The sequence below is a fragment of the Podarcis bocagei genome (genome assembly GCF_964188305.1).
Source record: "Podarcis bocagei genome assembly, chromosome: 5".
Classification (NCBI taxonomy): domain Eukaryota; kingdom Metazoa; phylum Chordata; class Lepidosauria; order Squamata; family Lacertidae; genus Podarcis; species Podarcis bocagei.
This window is the reverse complement of record NC_138129.1, coordinates 62,168,410-62,189,251: the sequence shown is the minus strand read 5'-3', so window position 1 is coordinate 62,189,251 and position 20,842 is coordinate 62,168,410. Positions and strand designations below refer to the sequence as shown.

General features: G+C 41.6%; 1 protein-coding gene across 1 annotated transcript in view; it reads right to left on the bottom strand.

The window, feature by feature from the left end:
* FGGY (FGGY carbohydrate kinase domain containing) overlaps positions 1–20,842 on the bottom strand; it is a 149,372-nt gene that overhangs the window by 60,210 nt on the left and 68,320 nt on the right. The window contains exons 7-8 of the mRNA XM_081193810.1: positions 20,224–20,352; positions 13,879–13,982 (exon numbers count right to left, since the gene is read on the bottom strand). Coding sequence (XP_081049936.1) covers positions 13,879–13,982; positions 20,224–20,352 — 233 coding nt within the window. The remainder of the gene's footprint in view (positions 1–13,878; positions 13,983–20,223; positions 20,353–20,842) is intronic.

Below are 20,842 nucleotides of genomic sequence, written 5' to 3'. Positions count from 1 at the left end.
GTGATATGAAGTCTGAGTAAGTGGCTCCTGGTTTCTTTCTTGCCACTATTTTAAACAAACATGAAAAGTGATTCAATAAATATTCAACCCCAGCCATGTACCAGCTGCAGTCTGGTTGTCTATTATAAAGAGCCAATGTCTGTCTAATCTGAGGTTAACCATTTGTGCAAGTTAGGGAATTAAATAGTAAAAATGTGAAGTAGCAGCCTAGGAGTTGCTTCAATTCCACTGACAAGGAAGCATATTAACAGGCTCAAACAGAGGACACTTTTATGAAACAGCACTGGATCATTATCTGATTATTGTGCTAGTAAGAGTGGGTCAGTAGTAACTTCTGACTCAAGAGTCAGATAATTAATATGTTTTACATGCTTTTAAGTCTTCGCTCTTGACAAGCCCACCCATATTTCACATTACATATGATCAAACTTGCAATCCCCAGTTGAGGAAGGCGGAAACTGGGGAGGCCAGAAAAACTCAAGCCTTAACCATTTCTATTTTTCTTTTCCCTTCCCCAACCCATTAATGAGTAAAGAGTTAACCTTTTACTACTATTCCACAATGCACTGGAAGAAGAGTTGGTGGTGGCAAGACTATGGCTAATGTACTTCTCGCAGGGACTACGTTATTTCCAACAATAAGATTCTCTCCCATGCAGGACTGTATTCCCACACCACTAGCATAATCCTAGTTATCAATGGTTCACAAGAAAGAGCATGATGATTGAGAAACCCTACAGCTGGTTCCTTGTGCTGCCATTTCATCTCTGTTGGTCAGTGGTAGAGAAACTCATAAGGTCTTAGATCAAAACCAAGTTCTATGTTGGATCTTTATTTACTAAAGGTAATAAGAAATGGCAACCATTGCTTCAACAAGAAAGTCTTCAAGACATTTGGCGTGATCCACTATCTTTTATGAAGTGAAAAATTCCAGGCCAAGTATATGTATCTACCAGTCATCTTCTGTTTGAAGATAGCTGAGAAACTCTGGGGAACTGGATTTCATCAGTAGGCCAGATCATTACTCCCAGCAGCCAAATTTGATGTTAGGTGACCCATTTTGTCACAATGACGTCAGCTGCCCCAGTTTTGTCTGAACAGTTTAAAATCAAGCTGTGAGAGCAAAGGTACAACCCACAAAATCCTGGCAATCAGCTAATCACTGTTATTTACAAATCCCCTTTTGGCTGACATAATATGACATCAGGTGCAGGCCAGGTGGGCATGACTTGGCTGAAATGGGCCAAATGGTCAAAGGTCCTCTACTGCCACCTTGGAAGAACACACACACACATTAGGAATTGCTGGATCACAGCCACTGCACTTACGGCCACAAGAACAGTACAATATTGTTTCATAATGAGTCGCTCATAGGCACCCTTGGATTACCTGATCACCAATTAGCATCAACTGTTTTAGCAGGAAGATTTCTATCCGTTAAATGGAGAAAAGCATTGTTGGCGTTGCATGCAAACCCTTTTCAACCACTGAATTATCCCAAGGATTTCTCTCTCCTTTTGGTTCAGAGAATTTCAACTCTTATAAAAGTTCAATACTTTCTAGCAAGATGAAGAAATGAAAAAGAACTCTGTGTGGGAGGATTTAACCTCAGTCAGTACTCCCTGCAAGATTTAAACTAATATGCAAGATATGTAAACATTATAGAGCAGTCAGAAACAAATGAAATGATGAATCCAGTTTAACAGTATTCAGCTGTGATACAAGTGCCAGAAGGCAAGGTTTGTTATGAGTAAATCATCTGGATGAGGTACAGTCCTCGGTTCAACCTCGGCGTGCCCTACTGAAAATCAGTGTCAAACTCTTGAGGATCAAAAGTACATCAGATAACTGGGACCTGCAAAACTCTAGAAAGCTAGAAAAACGTAATTCTATGTAGAAACAACTGCAAAATGAAAGGATGAGTTGTCTTGTTTATTTTAGCTTTACAGAATCACAACTGTGCACATTTACAGAAGGAAGAAAGCTTGAAACTAAACTCGTATGTGGTTTTAAATGCCATCTCCTGGTGCAGACAGCAAAATGAACCCGTCACCTTCCCACCAACATAAAAGCAATGTTCTGCTTTATGGATTTTCAAAAGCAAGGAAGGAAGGCAGGAGGGAGGGAGGCTTCAACGAAGACACAGACATTTGAAAGCAGAAGCTTAAATATTTGTGTGTATCTGTCTTGATTGGAGTCAGGGATCAGTGCCTGGGATCAATGGAAAACCATATTTTCTCCAGAAGCTTTTTGTACTGGCACCTTAAAAGCATTCTGTGGTCTCATGGACCTCTGGCCCTCCTGCACTATTTTAATCTACTTGATCCTTGCTCCTTTTTGATTTGTCTCAATCTTGGGAACATTTGGGGGAAAGTGCAGAAAAATTGTTGTTAGAGAGATTCAAAGCCCTTTCCCTCAATAGCATATTTGGCATGGGAGAACTCAAATGCCCCTTCCCCAGATGGCATTTGTTTGCGGGGGAAATGGTTTAATTAATAGGGAATTGAATTTAGAGAATGCCATGGATTTGTCAAAAGCGAGTTCTATATTTACAAGTTGTTCAGTGTCCATGAATTGCCAGTAATAAAAAGTCCCAAATGTAGAGTTTTTATAACTAATCTGGTAGCTGACTTCAAGATTTCTCTGTATCTGATGAACCTGGCAATAAAGCAAATGGGGTACGGTGTCCCTCTGCTCTGGCTGTGTTGGTGAAGGAAACCAAATACACCCAGCTAAATGGCAGACAGGTGGAAGCTATTGCCAGTAGAAACCCTCAAAGAAGGCTGTTTGTGGGCACAGTATTTGCTGGCAATGGGCCTGATCCAGGTCTCTTCACTACCTTGGCTGGTGAGTCAAGGAGCTGGTACAGCAATGGGCCATTTTTCCTTGCTCCCCACCTTCCATCCTGGTTTTTGCAACAGTAGAGGTATGGATGTGGCTACTGAGGCCTGACCCTGGTGGTCGGGGTTTGGATTGCCCTCTAAGGCAATCTTATTAGAGAGTTCATTTTCACCCATGTATATTTATGAGAGGGACACAGGTGGCGCTGTGGTCTAAACCACTGAGCCTAGGACTTGCTGATCAGAAGGTCGGCGGTTCGAATCCCCGCAATGGGGTGAGCTCCCGTTGCTCGGTCCCTGCTCCTGCCAACCTAGCAGTTCAAAAGCACGTCAAAGTACAAGTAGATAAATAGGTATCGCTCCGGCGGGAAGGTAAACGGTGTTTCCGTTCACTGCTCTAGTTCACCAGAAGTGGCTTAGTCATGCTGGCCACAAGACCCGGAAGCTGTATGCCGGCTCCCTCAGCCAATAAAGCGAGATGAGCACCGCAACCCAAGTCGGTCACGACTGGACCTAATGGTCAGGGGTCCCTTTACCTTTATCTTTTTATATTTATGAGAATGCTACAATAGAATTAACTGCAAGTTAATTAATCCTTATTGAAATATATTGAGACTAAATACATTTCAGTACAGATTGTTTAAGCTGCACGTTTCTCAAAGCCACAACAGGATGTTCTTACACTCACCAATAGAGGCTCTTTTAAAGCTACCTATGGAAGAACATATTAAGTCCTCACATGTTACCATTCTTTGAGCCGATCCAGACATTACAGCAGTGGTGTGTGAACCACTTCATGATCTGCTTCCACAACACTCTGGCAATGTCTATTATTTGGAGAGAGAGAAAGAATACATGGACAAGGCAAGTGACATTCTTCCTCCTCCATAGTCTTGTTCCATGTAGCCTTGCTAACAGGTGATCATAGCATCCAAATGTTATTTCCCACAACAGCAACCCCAGCACATAATGTCTGGACATCATTAGCAAAGGTAGTAAAAAAAGAGGTCAGTGTTTCCAAGCGATCAGAATTTCCAAGTGTTCTCAAGGTTCTGTGGAACACAGATACAAGGATGTGTGTTTTTTGTTATTGCCATACCTTCTCAGAAACATCCAAATTGGAACTACGCAGAACAGGTGGAGGGGGGATTATTAAATGTGGTCATGTGTTAGCAATTAGTGTTCAGTTATCTTGAATGCACCTCTGTAGTGTTACAAAGCAATAATGGGTTCGACTGAGTGATGTGACATGGTCAAAAGACTGGTGTAAATGTGAGTGGATTCTTGGCTTCATAGCATAATCATCTTGGAGGCTCTTTGGTTGGGATAGTGCAATGAAAATTGAGAAAGGTACACATACAGTTCTGCACCCTATTAATACTTAGATTTACTTTCCAGGTGATAGCCAAGTTCTCAAAATAGGATCAGAGTAGGAATTTATGTAAGTCTATACGGCCAGCAAATGTGGTAGATGAAAGATGTAAGTTCTCTTAATTTCTCGCTTCCTTAAAACTGTATGTGCTGATGAGATCCATGTTATTGTCTCTAATTACTATAAATCCAAAGAGGTACTACGTACGCATGTCTTTGCATTTCTGGGTCTATAGAACAGATAATTGTTACTGACAAATTAGGTGTGCAAAACTATTACAGACTCTTAAGGTTTTGCTTCAGCTATCAGCAACAAAATGTTAGCTGTCCAGATTAAGACATTGTTGGTCCTCCAAATTTATCCATCCATCCTATCCTGGAACTATTAAATGGTTCCATCTTATTGATTGTTATCTACTTTAATTTCTTTTTATGCTTTGAACATTTGTACTAAATGAAGTTTCTAAGAAACTTTCAAATCTTAACTTAAATTGAGTTTTTAAAGGATTTAAAACTCAACTTTAATCTGTATGTGGGCAGGCATTTACCAAGTGCAAGATTATATTTAAAAAGATTTTCAGCTCTTCATGTTTCATATGTTATAGGACAAATATAATATGAAATCTCTAGGTTTTGTGATTATTTTTTTAAGTTTAGTACTTCCTAATTGAGACAAAGATTTTTTTGCCCTGCACTTTAGAGTGCACACTTCTTCGCTGTTGTTGTTCTTTAAAATCATTTCATTTAATGAAACTGTCTGAGTACAAAATAACCTTCACCCCTCTACTATTTACTGTGCCACCTGCCATGAAATGGAAGCAGAGTGCTTTGATAAATGGATGCAAAGGTTGTCTGGGTACACTTCCACAGGCAGTGTTGTCTTGTGCACTGAAATGCCTTTTTGTACCCTTCTAAAGTAATATACCACTTACAGCAGACACTGCTGCACATACTAGAAACCCTATACAGAGCAGCAACCCTATATGCCTATTAGTAGGATTTTCAGATGTCTGTTATATTAAGGTACCTTTAAAAAAAACACAACACACTCCAATTTTCAGGACAGGACAGCACTAAATACCCTGATGATGATGATTACTTTCAAATATCCCAATTCCAAACCAATTTCATAAAGCAGAAGGTACAGCTTTCAATGTCCAACTTATCTCATGCAGTTTTCATCTAGATATCCACTCTTGGGTATATTATTTCATTCACTTCATGAGATGCTATCCAGATTTACAAACACTCCAAATATAATTCCACAATTTCTACAACTGAAAATACAAACTTGGCCAGCTGTTGAAAGATCAAACTTCAAAACATCCAATTTGGGAAAACAAATAGGATATTATCAATTACTTTATATTTGCTTCCAAATTGCAAAGCACGAGGATCTTGACTGATTCTAAATATTTGATAAAGTTTGCCTATTCAAAATCTATAAAATCCACAGTATAATTTTATGATTATTCTATAAACATTTAATGTGGTCTAGTAGTATGTGCGGGGGTGTGTGTGTTATTTTTTAAAAAAGATTCAGATTACAGTGAAAATACTGCATGTACATATCATAAGCATATGCATATTTACAATGACAATTTATACTGGCTAAAGAAGTAAAAGGCTAACTCTTTGCAATAAATGGCAAAGACAAAAAAATCGATCGATACATAACCTAAATACCTTAAATCAGGATACATTGAGATAAGCCATTGGTTTGCTATTTAATGTGTAATAAAAGCTTAGTTAGTGCATGCAATTCTTGGAATGCGGACTGCTGTCACCTGATGGGAGACTCGACCATCACATGACAAAGCAATCATTACTGGGAAAACATGGCAAAGTCAATTGACTGAAGTGATAGTGTAGTTCTATAGATCCACAGTACATGCGGTTCTTCAACTTACTTTAGCCCCTATTGGGAAAACCCTGCCTCCTATAGCAAACTCAGCTGGTGACAGCCAACAGGACTGTACCCAAATGCTATGCTCAAAGGGAAAAGTATGGTTTGGAGCACTAAAAAAACACACCATGAAAAACTGTACCAGGGGAACCCTCCTCCTCAAAAAACAGGCTAATGAGGACTGACAGGTGAAAAAAAGGCACCTGAGGAAGGGTAGCAGTGGACGAGGAGAAAGTTCTGCTTAGAGGGAACTGCTGGCTAGAACCCAGAACTGCACACTTTTTAGGAAGGGGATAAACAGCAACATATTGTTTTTGTTTCGGTTGTGACCAACTGAAGGTGGTACAAAGCCACACCAGCAGCCGATAAGCCTGAATGCCCCTCAGACAAGAACATTTTGTGCCCTGTACTCATTCTAACACCTGGCAGATTGGCAGGGGGGTTTCTATGCAGAATTTCTATACTTGGGCAGAAGCAGAATCATGCTAGAGCAACTCAGCCCCACAGGCTCTGGTGTGACAGCTATGACAAGTCGGGCTAAGCAAACAGCAACAGTGTGCTGGATGCCAAGATGGAGAGCACTGGTTTGAACCAAGTCTCAGGGAGTAGGTGAATCCTGAGTGAAGGACCCCACTTTATAGACAATTACCTCGGAGCAAACTGCAATTCAAAGCACAATACCCACACACACAGAGGGAAGAAACAACACATTAACTGTGAATTTGGCTCAGTCAAATAGGTCCCACTCTGGCAAAAAGGTTTGTCTCTAGGTTTTGTACTTAGAGCTGCAAAATTAATCTCATGTTCTGTGACCATAAAAAGACGTAAATTTGCAAATAGAAGGAGCTTTGACAGTAAGAGCTGTTTGACAGAGGAACAGTCTCCCTCAGGAGGTTGTGGATTCTCCTTCCTTGTAGGTTTTTAGGCAGAGGTTGGATGGCTATCTGTCATGGATGCTTTAACTGTGATTTCTGTGTTGCAGGGGGTTGGACTAGATGACTCTTGGGTCCCTTCCAACGCTAAGATTCTATGATTCTATGATTCCATTCTACTTTTGTTCAGAAACTGGAGATAATATGCGTGCAGGCAGATACCTTTTAAGAAGCTATACCTGCACTGTACATTTAAAGCAGTTACCACACTACTTTGAGAACTCCCCCAAAGAATCCTGGCAACTGTTGTTTGTTAAAAGTGCTAAGAGTTGTTAAAAGACCCCAATTTCCCCAAAGAGCTACAATTCTCAGAGTGGTTTAACAACCAGTCTCTCTTCCTGGGGATCTCTGGGAATTTTAGTCCTGTGAGGGCAAAAGACATATCCCATGTTTGTGGGATCCCCCACAGGCATCTGGCTGTGAGAACGGGATACTGGACTAGACGGGTCATTGGTCTCATCCAGAAGGCTCTTCTCTTAACTGTTTAAAGTGGCATGATGTTGCTTTAAATGTATGGTGCAAATGTGCCTGAAATTTATCGTTTCTTAAGGGAAAATGTAGAAAGTTTCAGAAGCCAGGAAATGGAGAGACCATTTGAATCAGTTTAAATGTAGGTTGTAAAATTGGTGAATTAAAGTGCCTGAAAAATGAGGTCAGTTCAATATTTGATCCACAACTCATGGCTTATCTTTCCTCTCTCATCCTAGTAGGTTCCAATGGTGTTCTTTCCAGATTTCAGTTTAATGTGATTCCAGCGTTCTCTCTGTCAATTACACTGCATAACTGTCTATGAAATTCTCCTAAGCCAATGGAGTTGCTGTGGTCCTCAACAGTTTGAAGTATTTGTAAAACCTTACTAGCAAACCCAGACCAATTCATATCTCATGTGCTTTTCCATGATTACGGGGCCAGTTGTCCTGTGGTACTTCAACTTCCACTTTTCTTTCTTTCTTTCTTTCTTTCTTTCTTTCTTTCTTTCTTTCTTTCTTTCTTTCTTTCTTTCTTTCTTTCTTTTTACCAAGACTGCAAATCTCGAGCTGCCATCACCAGAGCTATTGCCACATCTGCAGCCTGGTCGCTCACCGTGGCACAAAGAAGTACCAGACAGTTCTTATTCTGCAAGATAGACTTCTGCCACCTTTTATATGGCACCAAAGGCACACGTATTCCTACAGGGTGGCTAAGAAAATGTAACAGTTTGCAGCAGTTGTCTTTGTGTGAGAAGGTGGAATTGCTGTCCAAACATCTACACTATGTATATTTAATTGTTAGCTATTCAAGATTTCTCCCCACCACCTTTAGCAGGAGAGAGGCTGTGTTCTTTGAAAAGTATCCATGTGCTTTACTTTCTACCGGGACCAGACCTACCATAGGACAATGAATGACAATTTTTAGATTACTGTATTTTTCGCTCTATAAGACGCACCAGACCACAAGACGCACCTAGTTTTTGGAGGAGGAAAACAAGAAAAAAAATATTCTGAATCTCAGAAGCCAGAATAGCAAGAGGGATCGCTGTGCAGTGAAAGCAGCAATCCCTCTTGCTGTTCTGGCTTCTGTGATAGCTGCGCAGCCTGCATTCGCTCCATAAGACACACACACATTTCCCCTTACTTTTTAGGAGGGAAAAAGTGAGTCTTATAGAGCAAAAAATACGGTATATGTTTTATTTTTCCATTCCCAAGCAGATATGCCCAGGAGATTTTCCACTTGGTCAGCCTTGGGCACTATGCATGTTTACTTATGAGGGATCTGATGTTCTGCTTCAGGCCGTATAATGTCTTGGGCTAACCTGCGCAGTTCTACTATTATGCCGCTGTAAAACTGCATTTCTCTGCAATCACAGAGAGATTCATGCCCATCATATCAGTTGAATTAAATAACTAGGCTGCAGTCTGACTTTTAAAAGGCTACATTTGAAAATGCATTCTGCCACTTGTGAACCAAAAAGCAGGGAGAGAGAAGATGGTGTGGCTGAAGAGTTTTACATTCCCATTGTTCTTCTGAAGTCCTTTCAGGGTGTCTTGTCTGCAGTAGTTTTGCTTTTGTTTTCATTTGCCTGCAACACCCCTCACCCCACCCCTCTCTACTGATCTGGAGGAGGACAAATTGCTGCCTTTGCAAACTGCTGGGCTGCAGCCAGCTGGCGGAGAGATCCATTGCCCTGGGCATTCGGCTCCATCCCCTTGGAGACAGCACGTTTCAACTCCCTAACTCGAGCAGAGTGGAAGGGCCAGCGGTGCCTGAAGAATGCAAGGTGAAAATCCAGAAAGCAGCTTTTGGATGTTCTCCCTGAAAGCACTTTGCCAAGTGCCGCTACATAAAACGTGAAGCGCGATGTAGCACACGAGCCCAATAGCGTGGTGTGCTGCGTTTTGCCTCTGTGCAGACATTTACCGGCACGGCAAAGGACTCCTTTGCAATAAACATTCAAGGAGTCTGATGCCTTAACTATGTGGCATGTTCTGCTCTCGAATCTCAGCCAACATATACTGAAACCACTTGCTGGTCTGGCTCCCACTGAGATTACAGAGATCAGCCTGTAGGAACACTTTGAGCCAGCGTGCCTCTGCGGTCTCCACCCCAGGATGTTCTGCAAAGGACACGTACTGTGCAAGCTCTCAGGCTGGAAACGTGCTCCAGACTCTATTTGTGTAAACAAAGCTGGCAGCTTGGGTGGATATTGTGGAGCAAGAACAGCGCTGTTTTATATACGCTAGTTGCTAAGAGGAGCAGATGAACCAATTCAGAGTAAGCACATTCTGCCTGAAGTTGCTCTTTAAGCCAACAAAGAAACAAAAACAGGCAAAGAACATGCCTTTGAACTCAACTGAGAACCTTTTACAATATTTATAGCATACAGATTCACCCAAGCAATCCCTTAATGCTTGTATCCTGTTGATCTTAAAAGGACCGTTACAAAACCCAGGAAAGATAGAATCACACAACAGATAAATTTAACTGCAGCAGGTTATTCGGGCCAATTGTCAACAACTCCAAAGTGAAAACGCAGATCGATGGCAGAAGCTGGGCGTGGTGCATGCAAAAACTGCATGATCTAATCATTGCCCATTTCAGCTTGTTAAAGTGTGCAGATCTTAAAAACACACATGGGGGGGGGACATGACGGGAGGTTAAAAGATAAAGATATGGAACTTGGGAGAAGGAGAAAGCTGTTTGCAAAAATTGTTGGAAGAATAAACTGAGAACACCATAGAATCAAGCATGCCTTGTAGAAGGGCTGGATACAAACAAGAGAAGAAAATATTTAAAATAGTATTGTAACAGTAGGAATTCCCATGCTGATTACGTCTGCTCATTTCCTCCTTCCAACTGTCAACTGTTAAAACTCCTACTGCCACCACCCCAGTTGTCATTTCGTACTCTAAGTGATCTCCTCCACATTCCCAACAGAAGAGCCTAATGGTTCATTACAGATTGACTTCTATACCACTCAAAATACCAGAGGCATGACCAATAAAAGTATTTCCTTTAATTTCTTAGACTTTTTTTAAAAAAGCAGGGGATGTAATGGGGCATCTTTCATAATTTTACAAGCCCATACCGAAGGCCTACTCGTCTGATTCACGGCACGTTGAGCCACTTTGCAACCCCTCCTCTTCCACAACCCTCTCTCCCGCCCCTACTCCCCGAGAAAATAAAGTAACCCAGCAAATTATTTTGAGTGCTTTGTTGTTAAGATCCTTTGAAAGAAACCCACTACTCGACCATTGCACTTTCACCCTGCTTTATGTTCGCTGAATTTCTCCTGACAGTTGACTTTTTCGTTTGCCAGAACCACAACAAAGGAAAGCCTTGAGTTTCCATACAGGCCATTCCCCCCTCCCCATGGTCTCTCTGTTTCGCTCTCTACTCTGATCATCTCACAAAGATATTATTGTTGCTGGCTCGCTGGGGCTCAGTGCACCTGAAGCAGATCAAAGGCACTTTTTTATGCCAGCCTGACCACACAGGTCTCTCTCCCACTGCATTAAATTAAACCTGATGATTCATCTCTATTGCCCTTGGGGTCCCTTGGTACAAAGAGAAGGAGAAATATATATATATATATATATATATATATATATATATATATATATATATATATATGGAGAGATTTCTAACAAAAACATAGAGGATAATAAACTTAGATTTTATGGCTCTAATTAAAAAAAGGTACAGTTAATTTCAACCAACTGCAGCTGCAAATACATATCATTAAAAAGGCACACACAACTGCCCTATGTCGTCGGCGCAGTATATAAACAGGTACAGATAAAAGACTGCTTCAACCAAAGAGTTTTCATATATTCATTCCACAGCAGCTTTAGATTTGTTAGTTGTTCACTGATGGGAAATCATATTGCCTTTGATAATGCAATATGGTGAAAAGGCGGGGGGGGGGAATAGTAGTTTTGGTATTTTGAAACTGCAACAGATTTTGCAGCGTATTCCTATGTTTGCTTTCTTGCACGTATCCTCAGAGGGCTTACTGCTAACTAACTGTGCAGAGGAATGTAGCATCAGTTATCTATTGATAGAAAACACCAACTTTTAAGTGGGGTTCTAACATTAGCACAATTTACATTATCACTATTGTTTGTCCCAAATGTGCCACTTTGGCCTTGATCATACTGCCCTGTTATTGAGTCCCGCTGCACAAACAAATGAGGCATTCTATAGGGTGTACCAAGTACCTCACTTATTTTGTAATCATCACAACAAACTTGTAACCCTTATCATAGATGGGAGAGAGAGCTGAAAGAGGCATAAGGGCACAAGACAGGGGTCGTCAGCAAACTTTTTCAGCAGGGGGATGGTCCACTGAGACACATTCTACTCATGTATAAACACGCTGATTCCCGGACCATCCACGGGCTGGATTTAGAAGGCGATTGGGATGGATCCGGCCCCCCGGCCTTAGTTTGCCTACCCATGCACAAGACTCTCCTTTCTGCCGCATCTCTTATCGGTTTTGAAAAATTAGAGGATTGGTTGATGCCTTTTCCTCCCCATTTCTGTCCACATGATCTGCATTTGTAGCTAGTCAGGGCATTACAACATGAATTACAAATAGGTGGCCAACAGAGGTATACCTAGGGTCCCTTGTGCCCTTGGCAAGGAGCAGTATCGGTGCAGCCCCGGTGGGGGGGGGGGGACCAAAACACTTTGCCGCAATAGCTGCATTAGAAACTACTACATTTTACATGACCCAAGTACATGAAGTGAGGGCCAGGTGAAGAGGAAGGGCAGAAAAAATGCACACTTTTTTGCAAGAGGGAAGGGAAGCTTCTCTTGCATTCAATCTTGCTGCGACAGCGGCAGCACTTTGCCACACACATATACGTTATATACTCCAGAAGTCTACCTTCAGACCGCCGTGCCATTTCTCATGAACAGATAACTGGAGACAGATTTCTGGGGTGGGTTTTTTGGGGGCCTGTGCCCCTGGTGGGGGCGGGAAGCAGTTTTGCCAACTCTTGGATATGCTTCTGGTGACAGTTCTCCCTCAGAGACAATTCTCTGGGATCTGGTGATCAGAAACTTTACTGCTTTAGTCAACCATCCCCTGGTCCTTGAAAATTCTATCAGCTGTATTAGCTCCTGCTATCCCTTCCTGGGAACTGCCCATTTAATTTTCATCCTGCCTGTCTCTCCATTCTGCTGCCAGTCTGCTTCTACATTCTATTGGCTACCCCTGCCTGTGCTTGGGATCTGCCAGCAGGAACCAAGGAACCCTGGAACTTCTTCAGACAGAGCACAGATAAACTATGGAATTAGCTATTAGACATAGTAATGGCAGTCAACTTGGATGGCTTTAAAAGGGGACTGGAAACATGCGTGACGAGTAATGAATATTAACATGATGGCTCCAGTGTCAGAGGCAGTATACCAGCTGCATGAAGTGTCATCCTGAATCTATACTTTACTTCCTTTGCCTCTAACATCAGTTTATAATTTCCCACCCCGAATTCATATGTTTGTTTGTGCGTGTCTGTATAAACACACAAACACACACACACAAATCCAAAAATGTGTACACTGTCATTTGTGAATAACGCACATATTATTTATTTTGCTGCATATAATTTAGTGAAATCCTATCTAATGATTCAGTCTTCATTTAAGCAAGTTAACAAGTTTTAAATGAAACGAAAATGACTGAATAAGATGACTGAATAAGATAGACAAGAAGACAGAATGCTTTCAGGCATGCATATATATACACACACACACACACACACACACACACACACGCATGCCTGAAGACAGAGAGAGAGACAGTAAACTTTAATTGCAATCGCAGGAAAAAGCTTTTCCACTAATTCAGTGAGAAAAAAATAATATTGAAGCAAAAATTGCTTATCTGGGCTCTTCTGGAGCCGCAATGCAACTCATAATTCTATAGATCATTAGAGTGCTCAGCACAAGATGGATTTATATTGATTGAGAGAGGAGGTGAGAGAGATGAAGGCTAAAGGGGATTTTCTAAAGACACTGAGTACTCAGTTATACATTAGTGACATGCTCATCATGGGTTACTCTAAGCGCGAGTCTCCGGCTCCAATTTCACACTGTCCAGTTGAAATCGCAGTAGAATAATTTCTGACTTTGCTTTTACATTTTGTGCCTTTCCCTTCGTATTGATTTCTACTACTATTAAAGATGTTTCTCAGTAGCAGATGTATGGTGATCTATAAGAAGTCTCTCAAAGTACTTCATAATATACAGGATACACAAGGGCAAATAAATTAAAAGAGGTGTTTAAAGGGCAGTTTCTCATCAGCCGGATTTATGTGACTGGCATAATGATTCTGCTCCCAACTTACCGCCATGTGGCATGAAGACGTTCCACATATCACAACGGCTCGGGATGTAATTGGCTGGTTTTCACAGGGCAAGTTATGTCCTTGCACTCTGGCTCCAATCATACCTGGTGTGGAGAGACAAAAAATATATAAGAAACCCCAATTTTAAAGACATAACTCTGAGAAGGCTGTCAAACAGTGTTACCAGAGAAGCCAATTTCTCTACTTCTACTTGGCTAATACATCGCCGCCGCCCCCCATAAAAGTATTGATCAATCTAATGGAAGAGAGAACAATCATCATCAATCAGGATTCACAGCTGGAGTGACAGCCACGACTTCAGATGAAGCTACAGAGGGTGTTTGGGCACCCACACAGGGGTCCCCTGAGTTTTAAACAGAAAATGGCTGGGAGAAAAATGGGGGTGCTAAACACTTTGTTTGCCTGCAGTCTTCCTCCTTCCAATTCTTACTCCCCCACACGGTCCATTTTTATACTAGCTGTGCTTATTTATGGTCTTACATCCCACCTAAAAAAGAAAGTAGATGTGGGGAATGACACCAGGTTGGGAGCAATCGCCAAGGACAGAGGAAGAGACTGGCACTTTTCTCCTGCCTGCTGATTTCTGCTCAAAATTGCCACCCCTCACCTCCATTTCACAGCCATTCAATACAATTTGAAGGAACAGGGCTATAGTCACTCTGCATTCTGCCCATACCCATTGGCTTTTCTGCAGGTGAATTGGCCAAAGCCACACAAGGAGGCAACAATCCAATTCATTTTCCTTGCTTTGCATTGTTCCCCTTATTACAGACAACACCAAACACTATATCTGTCACAATTAAATTCAGTCTCTGAAATATGGTGAATGTCGATGAATGAATGATTGACAGTAACTGAAATGAGGCTTTCAGCATTCACCAGTGTTTGTCTCACAAACAAGGACATACTGTAGTGAGCACTGACATTCAAAAGGTTCATCTGGGATTTCCAACATTCATGTGAATGCCAACAGTCATTGTCTCCCCACACCCCACTAAATTGGATATATAATTCACATATATATATATACATTCCATCTGACAATGCAATACTATACCTGTTAACAAAATAATAATAATAATAATAATAATAATAATAATAATAATAATAATAATAATAATGATGATGCAACTCTGGTATCCCTTATTATATCCCTTCCTTAAACACTGAATTTCTATAGTGGAATCCGTCATTAAAGAAGAACAAATCTGCATATTAACCTCCCATATGCAACATTATGGAGAATAGTCTTCCCTATGTCTGTTATCATGGACTGCAATAGCCAGACTGTTTTTAGTCATGTAAATGTTCTTAACAAAAGCAGAAATTATGCCAGGCCATGTTTGATAAAGGTGGCAAAACACAATGGTCTGTTGTGATATGTGGATATACAATCTTAAACTGAAAGTTCTCTCTTTGATTAAGTGCCCGTTTGCACTCTGTATGACAGCTCTTTTGTTATCTGATTTTACAGATAAAATTGTAGGCATGGGGAGCAAATGGGGCATATCAAAACACTAATGCCTAGAGCAGAGCTTTCCAAACTGTGTGTCACGACACGTTGGTGTGTCGGCCGCAGTATGTAGGTGTGTCGCATGAATGTTCCCCATGCTCCTTCCAGGGCTGGAAAGGGGTTAGTTTACTCTCTGGTTTGCTAGTAAAACTGAATTACTGTGTTGCAAAATGATGTAAGTATAAAAAGTGTGCCATCAACATGAAAAGTTTGGAAAGCTCTGGCCTAGAGCTAAAGTGGCAACATAATCCAAACTTTGAATTATCCTTTATAACATCGTATTTTACATGGCAATCTCTCTTAAGAAATTAAACAAATTATTTATCGTGAGTACAGGGGCCTCTAAAATATTTTGATCACTACTACTGTCTCGTTGATGTCTGTGCATCAACGTGAATCACTCGCAGTAGGTATGGTAAAAGATACCCTCTTCATAACTGGAGGATCATGCAAGGGATGTATCATATGCACGTGAGATTTATTCCTTTGTGAAGAACAGAAACAATTAGAACTTCCTGCTAATGGTTCAGCTTTCTTTATTTTACCGTGAGCCCAAGCAAATATTCCACGTTGTGTTAAGGGTATTGCATAGAGAATATCTACAAGGAATTTCCTGTACAAATATGTGCTATATTTAGAAGTGTACAAGGATGTTTAAAACCCTTTATGTATTTCAAAATGTGTATGTCACGTTAAGCAAGGTTAATCTCAACTTGAAGAAATGTGTATTCATCACATTGTTATTAATGAGTCACATGGCAAAATATATAGTAACCGCATAGAAAATGTGCCTTGAGTAGAATGAATGCTGCCTTCATAGTCCTTGAACTTTAGTCAAGAAGTCTTCATGAGTTTGTAGCAGCATTTGTACACTCTGGTGTTTGCCACACAGCTGAAATCCTGAGAAAACCCACCTCTTTCGCTAGGCCTTTGACAAATGAGATAGATGTTTTTAGGGCCCACCTTATTCCTGTGACTGCAATTTGTTTAAACTGTTTTTAACTACCAAATCCTGAATACCTGGCTCATCACAAATCCACACACGTTGAGAAGTGGATGAAAACCTAACATTTATGAGGGAAACAGAATTTTCACAGATTCCAGATGCAAGTTCCTCAGTCCTCCACCTGCTGCACCAGACTGGGCTGGTAGAATGCCTTCTTACTCAGTTTTGGTTTCCTTTCAAAAGAAATTGTGGGATGGATTGTCCAAAGGCAAAACGACAGCAAGGAAAATTAAACTCGTTTTCCAGGTGGGATTTACCCACAACTAAGCATGTACAGAATTCAGCTCAAGACTGCCTTACACCTGGGCTTGTGAGAAACATGCCAACGAGACCCAGCTGCATCCTGTCTCATTTGGTTCCAGCTTCCCAGCCATTCTAAAAATGGAAGAAGCTGACAGTAGGCTGGCAAAGGATTGCTTCAGCTCTATATTCCTTCCTGCTCTGCATTTCTAATCATCTGCCTACCTTATACTGCTTGTCCGGATTTTTTGAAACCTTTTTTGAGCAGCAATAAAATATGTTGGGCACTCTGAGAACTTTTCCTCTTAGGTTTATTCCTTAGGGGAAAGGCCATTGCTCAGAGGGAGAGTATCTGCTTTAGTCCCAGCTAGATGGGCAGGGGTAAAAATAATAAAATTATTATTATTTTTAATCATCTCCAGGTAGGGCTGGGACAGACTGCTGTCTGAAACCCTAGAGTGCTATTGACAGTCACTATAGACAGACAAAATAAAAAAATTCCTTCCAGTAGCACCTTAAAGACCAACTAAGTTAGTTCTTGGTATGAGCTTTCGTGTGCATGCACACTTCTTCAGATACACTGAAACAGAAGTTGCCAGATCCTTCTATATAGTGAGAAGGTGGGGAGGGGTGTTACTCAGAAGGGTGGTGGGAATGGGAGATAGGCAGATAGCTGAGAGAGCCTCTTGACGACTCTTAACGACTGTAATAGGTCTTACAGGAAAAGGCAAGGGGTGGGAAGGTGAGAAATGGTTTAGTTATGTATAGTGAGATAAGAATCCAATGTCTTTGTTCAGCCCAGGTCTTTTCATGGTTTTAAGTCTGGTAATGAGTTGTAATTCAGCAGCTTCTCTTTCCAGTCTGTTTCTGAAATTCCTTTGTAGTAAAACAGCTACTTTGAGATCTTGTATAGAATGTCCTGGGAGATTGAAGTGTTCTCCTACTGGTTTCTCTGTTCTGTGATTCTTGATGTCAGATTTATGTCCGTTTATTCTTTGGCGTAAGGTTTGGCCTGTTTGTCCAATATAGAGAGCTGAAGGACACTGTTGGCATTTGATGGCATACACAATGTTAGACGATGAGCAATTAAATAGTCCCGAGATGGTATGTGTGATGTTGTTGGGGCCAGTAATGGTGTTGACAGACAGTCACTAAAGACATGAGTGGCGCTGTGGTCTAAACATCAGCCTCTTGGGCTTGCCTATTGGAAGGTTGTCGGTTCGAATCCATGCAACAGAGTGAGCTTCTGCTGCTCTGTCCCAGGTCCTGCCAACCTAGCAGTTCGAAAGCACACCAGCACAAGTAGATAAATAGGTACCGTTCTGGCTTCCATCACAACCTGGAAAGCTCTCTATGGACAAACACCGGCTCCATCGGCCTGAAAAGTGAGGTGAGCACCGCAACCCCATAGTCGCCTTTGACTGGACTTAACCGTCCAGGGGTCCTTTACCTTTACCTTACCTTATAGACAGTAATGAACTGGATGGATCAATGGTCTGACTTAGTATAAGGCAACTTCCTTCCTATGTTCCTCTTTATTCAATGCCTTTCCTCTCCTTTTCTGGTTCCCTAATTTTGTTAGGAGTGCAGCATGGTGGGAGGGAAGGTTTAACTCTTTCTGTTCCTGCCACACACACACACACACACACACACACACACACACGTGTATCCTGGAAGAGATGCTCGCATTGGCAACAGTGTAAGCTTCCCTTCAAGGGTTCAAAGTAGGGAGTATGAGATACAATATTTTTTGGTGGGGAGGCATGATGGAAGGAAAGAATGAAGCCTTCCCTCTTCATGTACTGTTGTGGTGACAATAGTCACCCCATCCCACCCGTATTCTTGTTTCCCCCTCCCAAAAAAAATTCAAACACTAATTTCACTGCTATTTACGTGTCCCACGTCATGTCAAGTTTGGTCCTCATGCCATTTCCCCTGCATTTTGCAGGTGCAGAAACCTAGGAAGCAGCTTTAAGAGTAGGTCAGAGCATTAGTCCATCTGGCTCAGAACTGTCCACCTTGACAGGCAGTGGCCTCTCTGAGGGTTAACCAAATGTCAAAATTAACATGTGAAAAGGAAAACAGCTGGGAAGATTTTTAGTAGCCCTAAACTCTGGCATGGCATCTTCCGTCTCTAAAATAAACACACGTACACACACATGCCTTCCATACCAAAACAGGCAGAGTTTGAAAAGGGAATCACATCGGATTACTAATGAAATGCACATTAAAATATTTAATGTGTCTATTATGGAGAGAGTATCAAATCTCTTGAGTATACTGTGGGCAAATATTTTCACCCCATGGGGCTTAGCATTCAAAACCTAAGTTCATATCTGGCATTTAAAATCAAGTGGCCTCATATGCTCCGGCCTCTTCCACTGTGGTTTCTCTGTATATCCCTGAGTTTGCATTCAGATCAACTTCACATAAACTTGCAGTAGTGCAAAACAAATACCCTGCCCTTTGCTGAGGCCACGTTTGGCTGGGGTTGCCAAGAACACAGCCTCTTATTAATCCTTCTAACTGATATTAGTTTGTTAAAAGTAGTACACTCTGTTTTTGGAATGTATGTTTGGGAGAGCTTTGGTACAGTTGTTCTCTTGTGGTTACGTCCCAGCTATCAAAATGTGAAACTGGTTTTTACTTGGGAATTTCTTATCTTGAAGAGAGGCGCAGCTCCATTCTGAATTTCTGAAGGAAATATCCCCCCCCCCCACACACACACATATTCAGCTGGAAAAGTGTGTGTTGTACAAGTTGCCTTCCCTCCCTTCCACACACTGGAGTGATCTACATTGTGAGCCACGTGCAGGTCGGGCAGGTGTGCAAAATGGGAAGGTCTGCTCCAAACCACAGAACATAAGAGAATCCTCTGTAACGCTGCTTAGCGTACCCAATGTCTAACTCTCCTCACCTTCCACGTATAAACTTCCATGCTACCACTCATGAAGCAAGGCCTGTAAGTTGTGCTGACATTAGGTTAAACTAGTAGGTGGCAAACTGGTAAAAGGAGCTGTGTTTCCACACTTGAAACATAAAGCATGTCAAAGAGCAAAGGCTGACAAAGCAACATATAAGGATTTTTATCTTGTTTTAAATTCCGCTATTTCGTTCAGACTTCAAGATCATAACCAGGAGGTTTGCAGCCTTGCCTCTTCCCAAATCTAAAGGCTGCCAATGTATTTCAAGCTAACAGAAGATGGAAATTGTTGGGATGCACCGAGCAAGATCACACAATCAGAGACTTGTAGGACAGCAATTGCTCTCAAAAACTATTCAATCCAGTCTCCTACATGCAGCCAGGATTCTCTATTCCCCCACATCCCAAACAGATTAGCCGTGTTGTCCAGGGTAACATACCAGAACAGTTTTATACATACTGTCATATTCCTCATAATAGCTCCCTTTAAAGGCTCCCGTGCTATAAGGCTTCCTTACTTGATTATACCTACCTAGCAACCAATACTGAAAATGCATATGGAATGTAGCCTTTGCAGCACAAGTCTCTGCTTTTAATATGGAAGTGGAACAGAGAAAAAACAGCTACCCTTTTAGAGAATACCTATTCCTCCAGCATGTGCATCAATGAGAGACGTGCCTACTGCAGTCCCCTTAGCAAGGCCAAGGGCTTCAGCAGCCTCTGACGTCAGACCATTTCCAACTGGAGCTCCTGGAGTGAGAACTTCATTTCCTAAGAAAATAAAAGGAGAAAAACAAAATAAAACCCACTAGTCTCATTGTGACGGCCGCCAACCTGGATGCCTACTAGTCATGATATAGCTATGCATTATGCCCGGTATATGAAGCAATGTGTCTCTGGCAGGACTGAGCAATAACTGGTTTTCAACATCGCGATACATCACCAGCTAAACATCATGATATATTGATATATAATGATATCAGAAATAAGGAAGGAACTACACAGAAATGAATGGGACAATGTCCTGGAAACTGCTGCTACTTAAGGGTCTAAAACTGATGATGATATTAACAATCACCTCAAGGTCACTTTCATCAGCAGGCAAGCCAAATGCATCCCACTGTTACTGCCACCACCTCCTGTCGCCACTGTGAGGCCTTGCAGGGTGCCGCCACTCCGTCACCACCGCAAGGTATTGCAAGCTGCTGCTGCTACTGCTGCCGCCTCCTGTCACTGCTGTGAGTCCTCGCAGGATGCTACT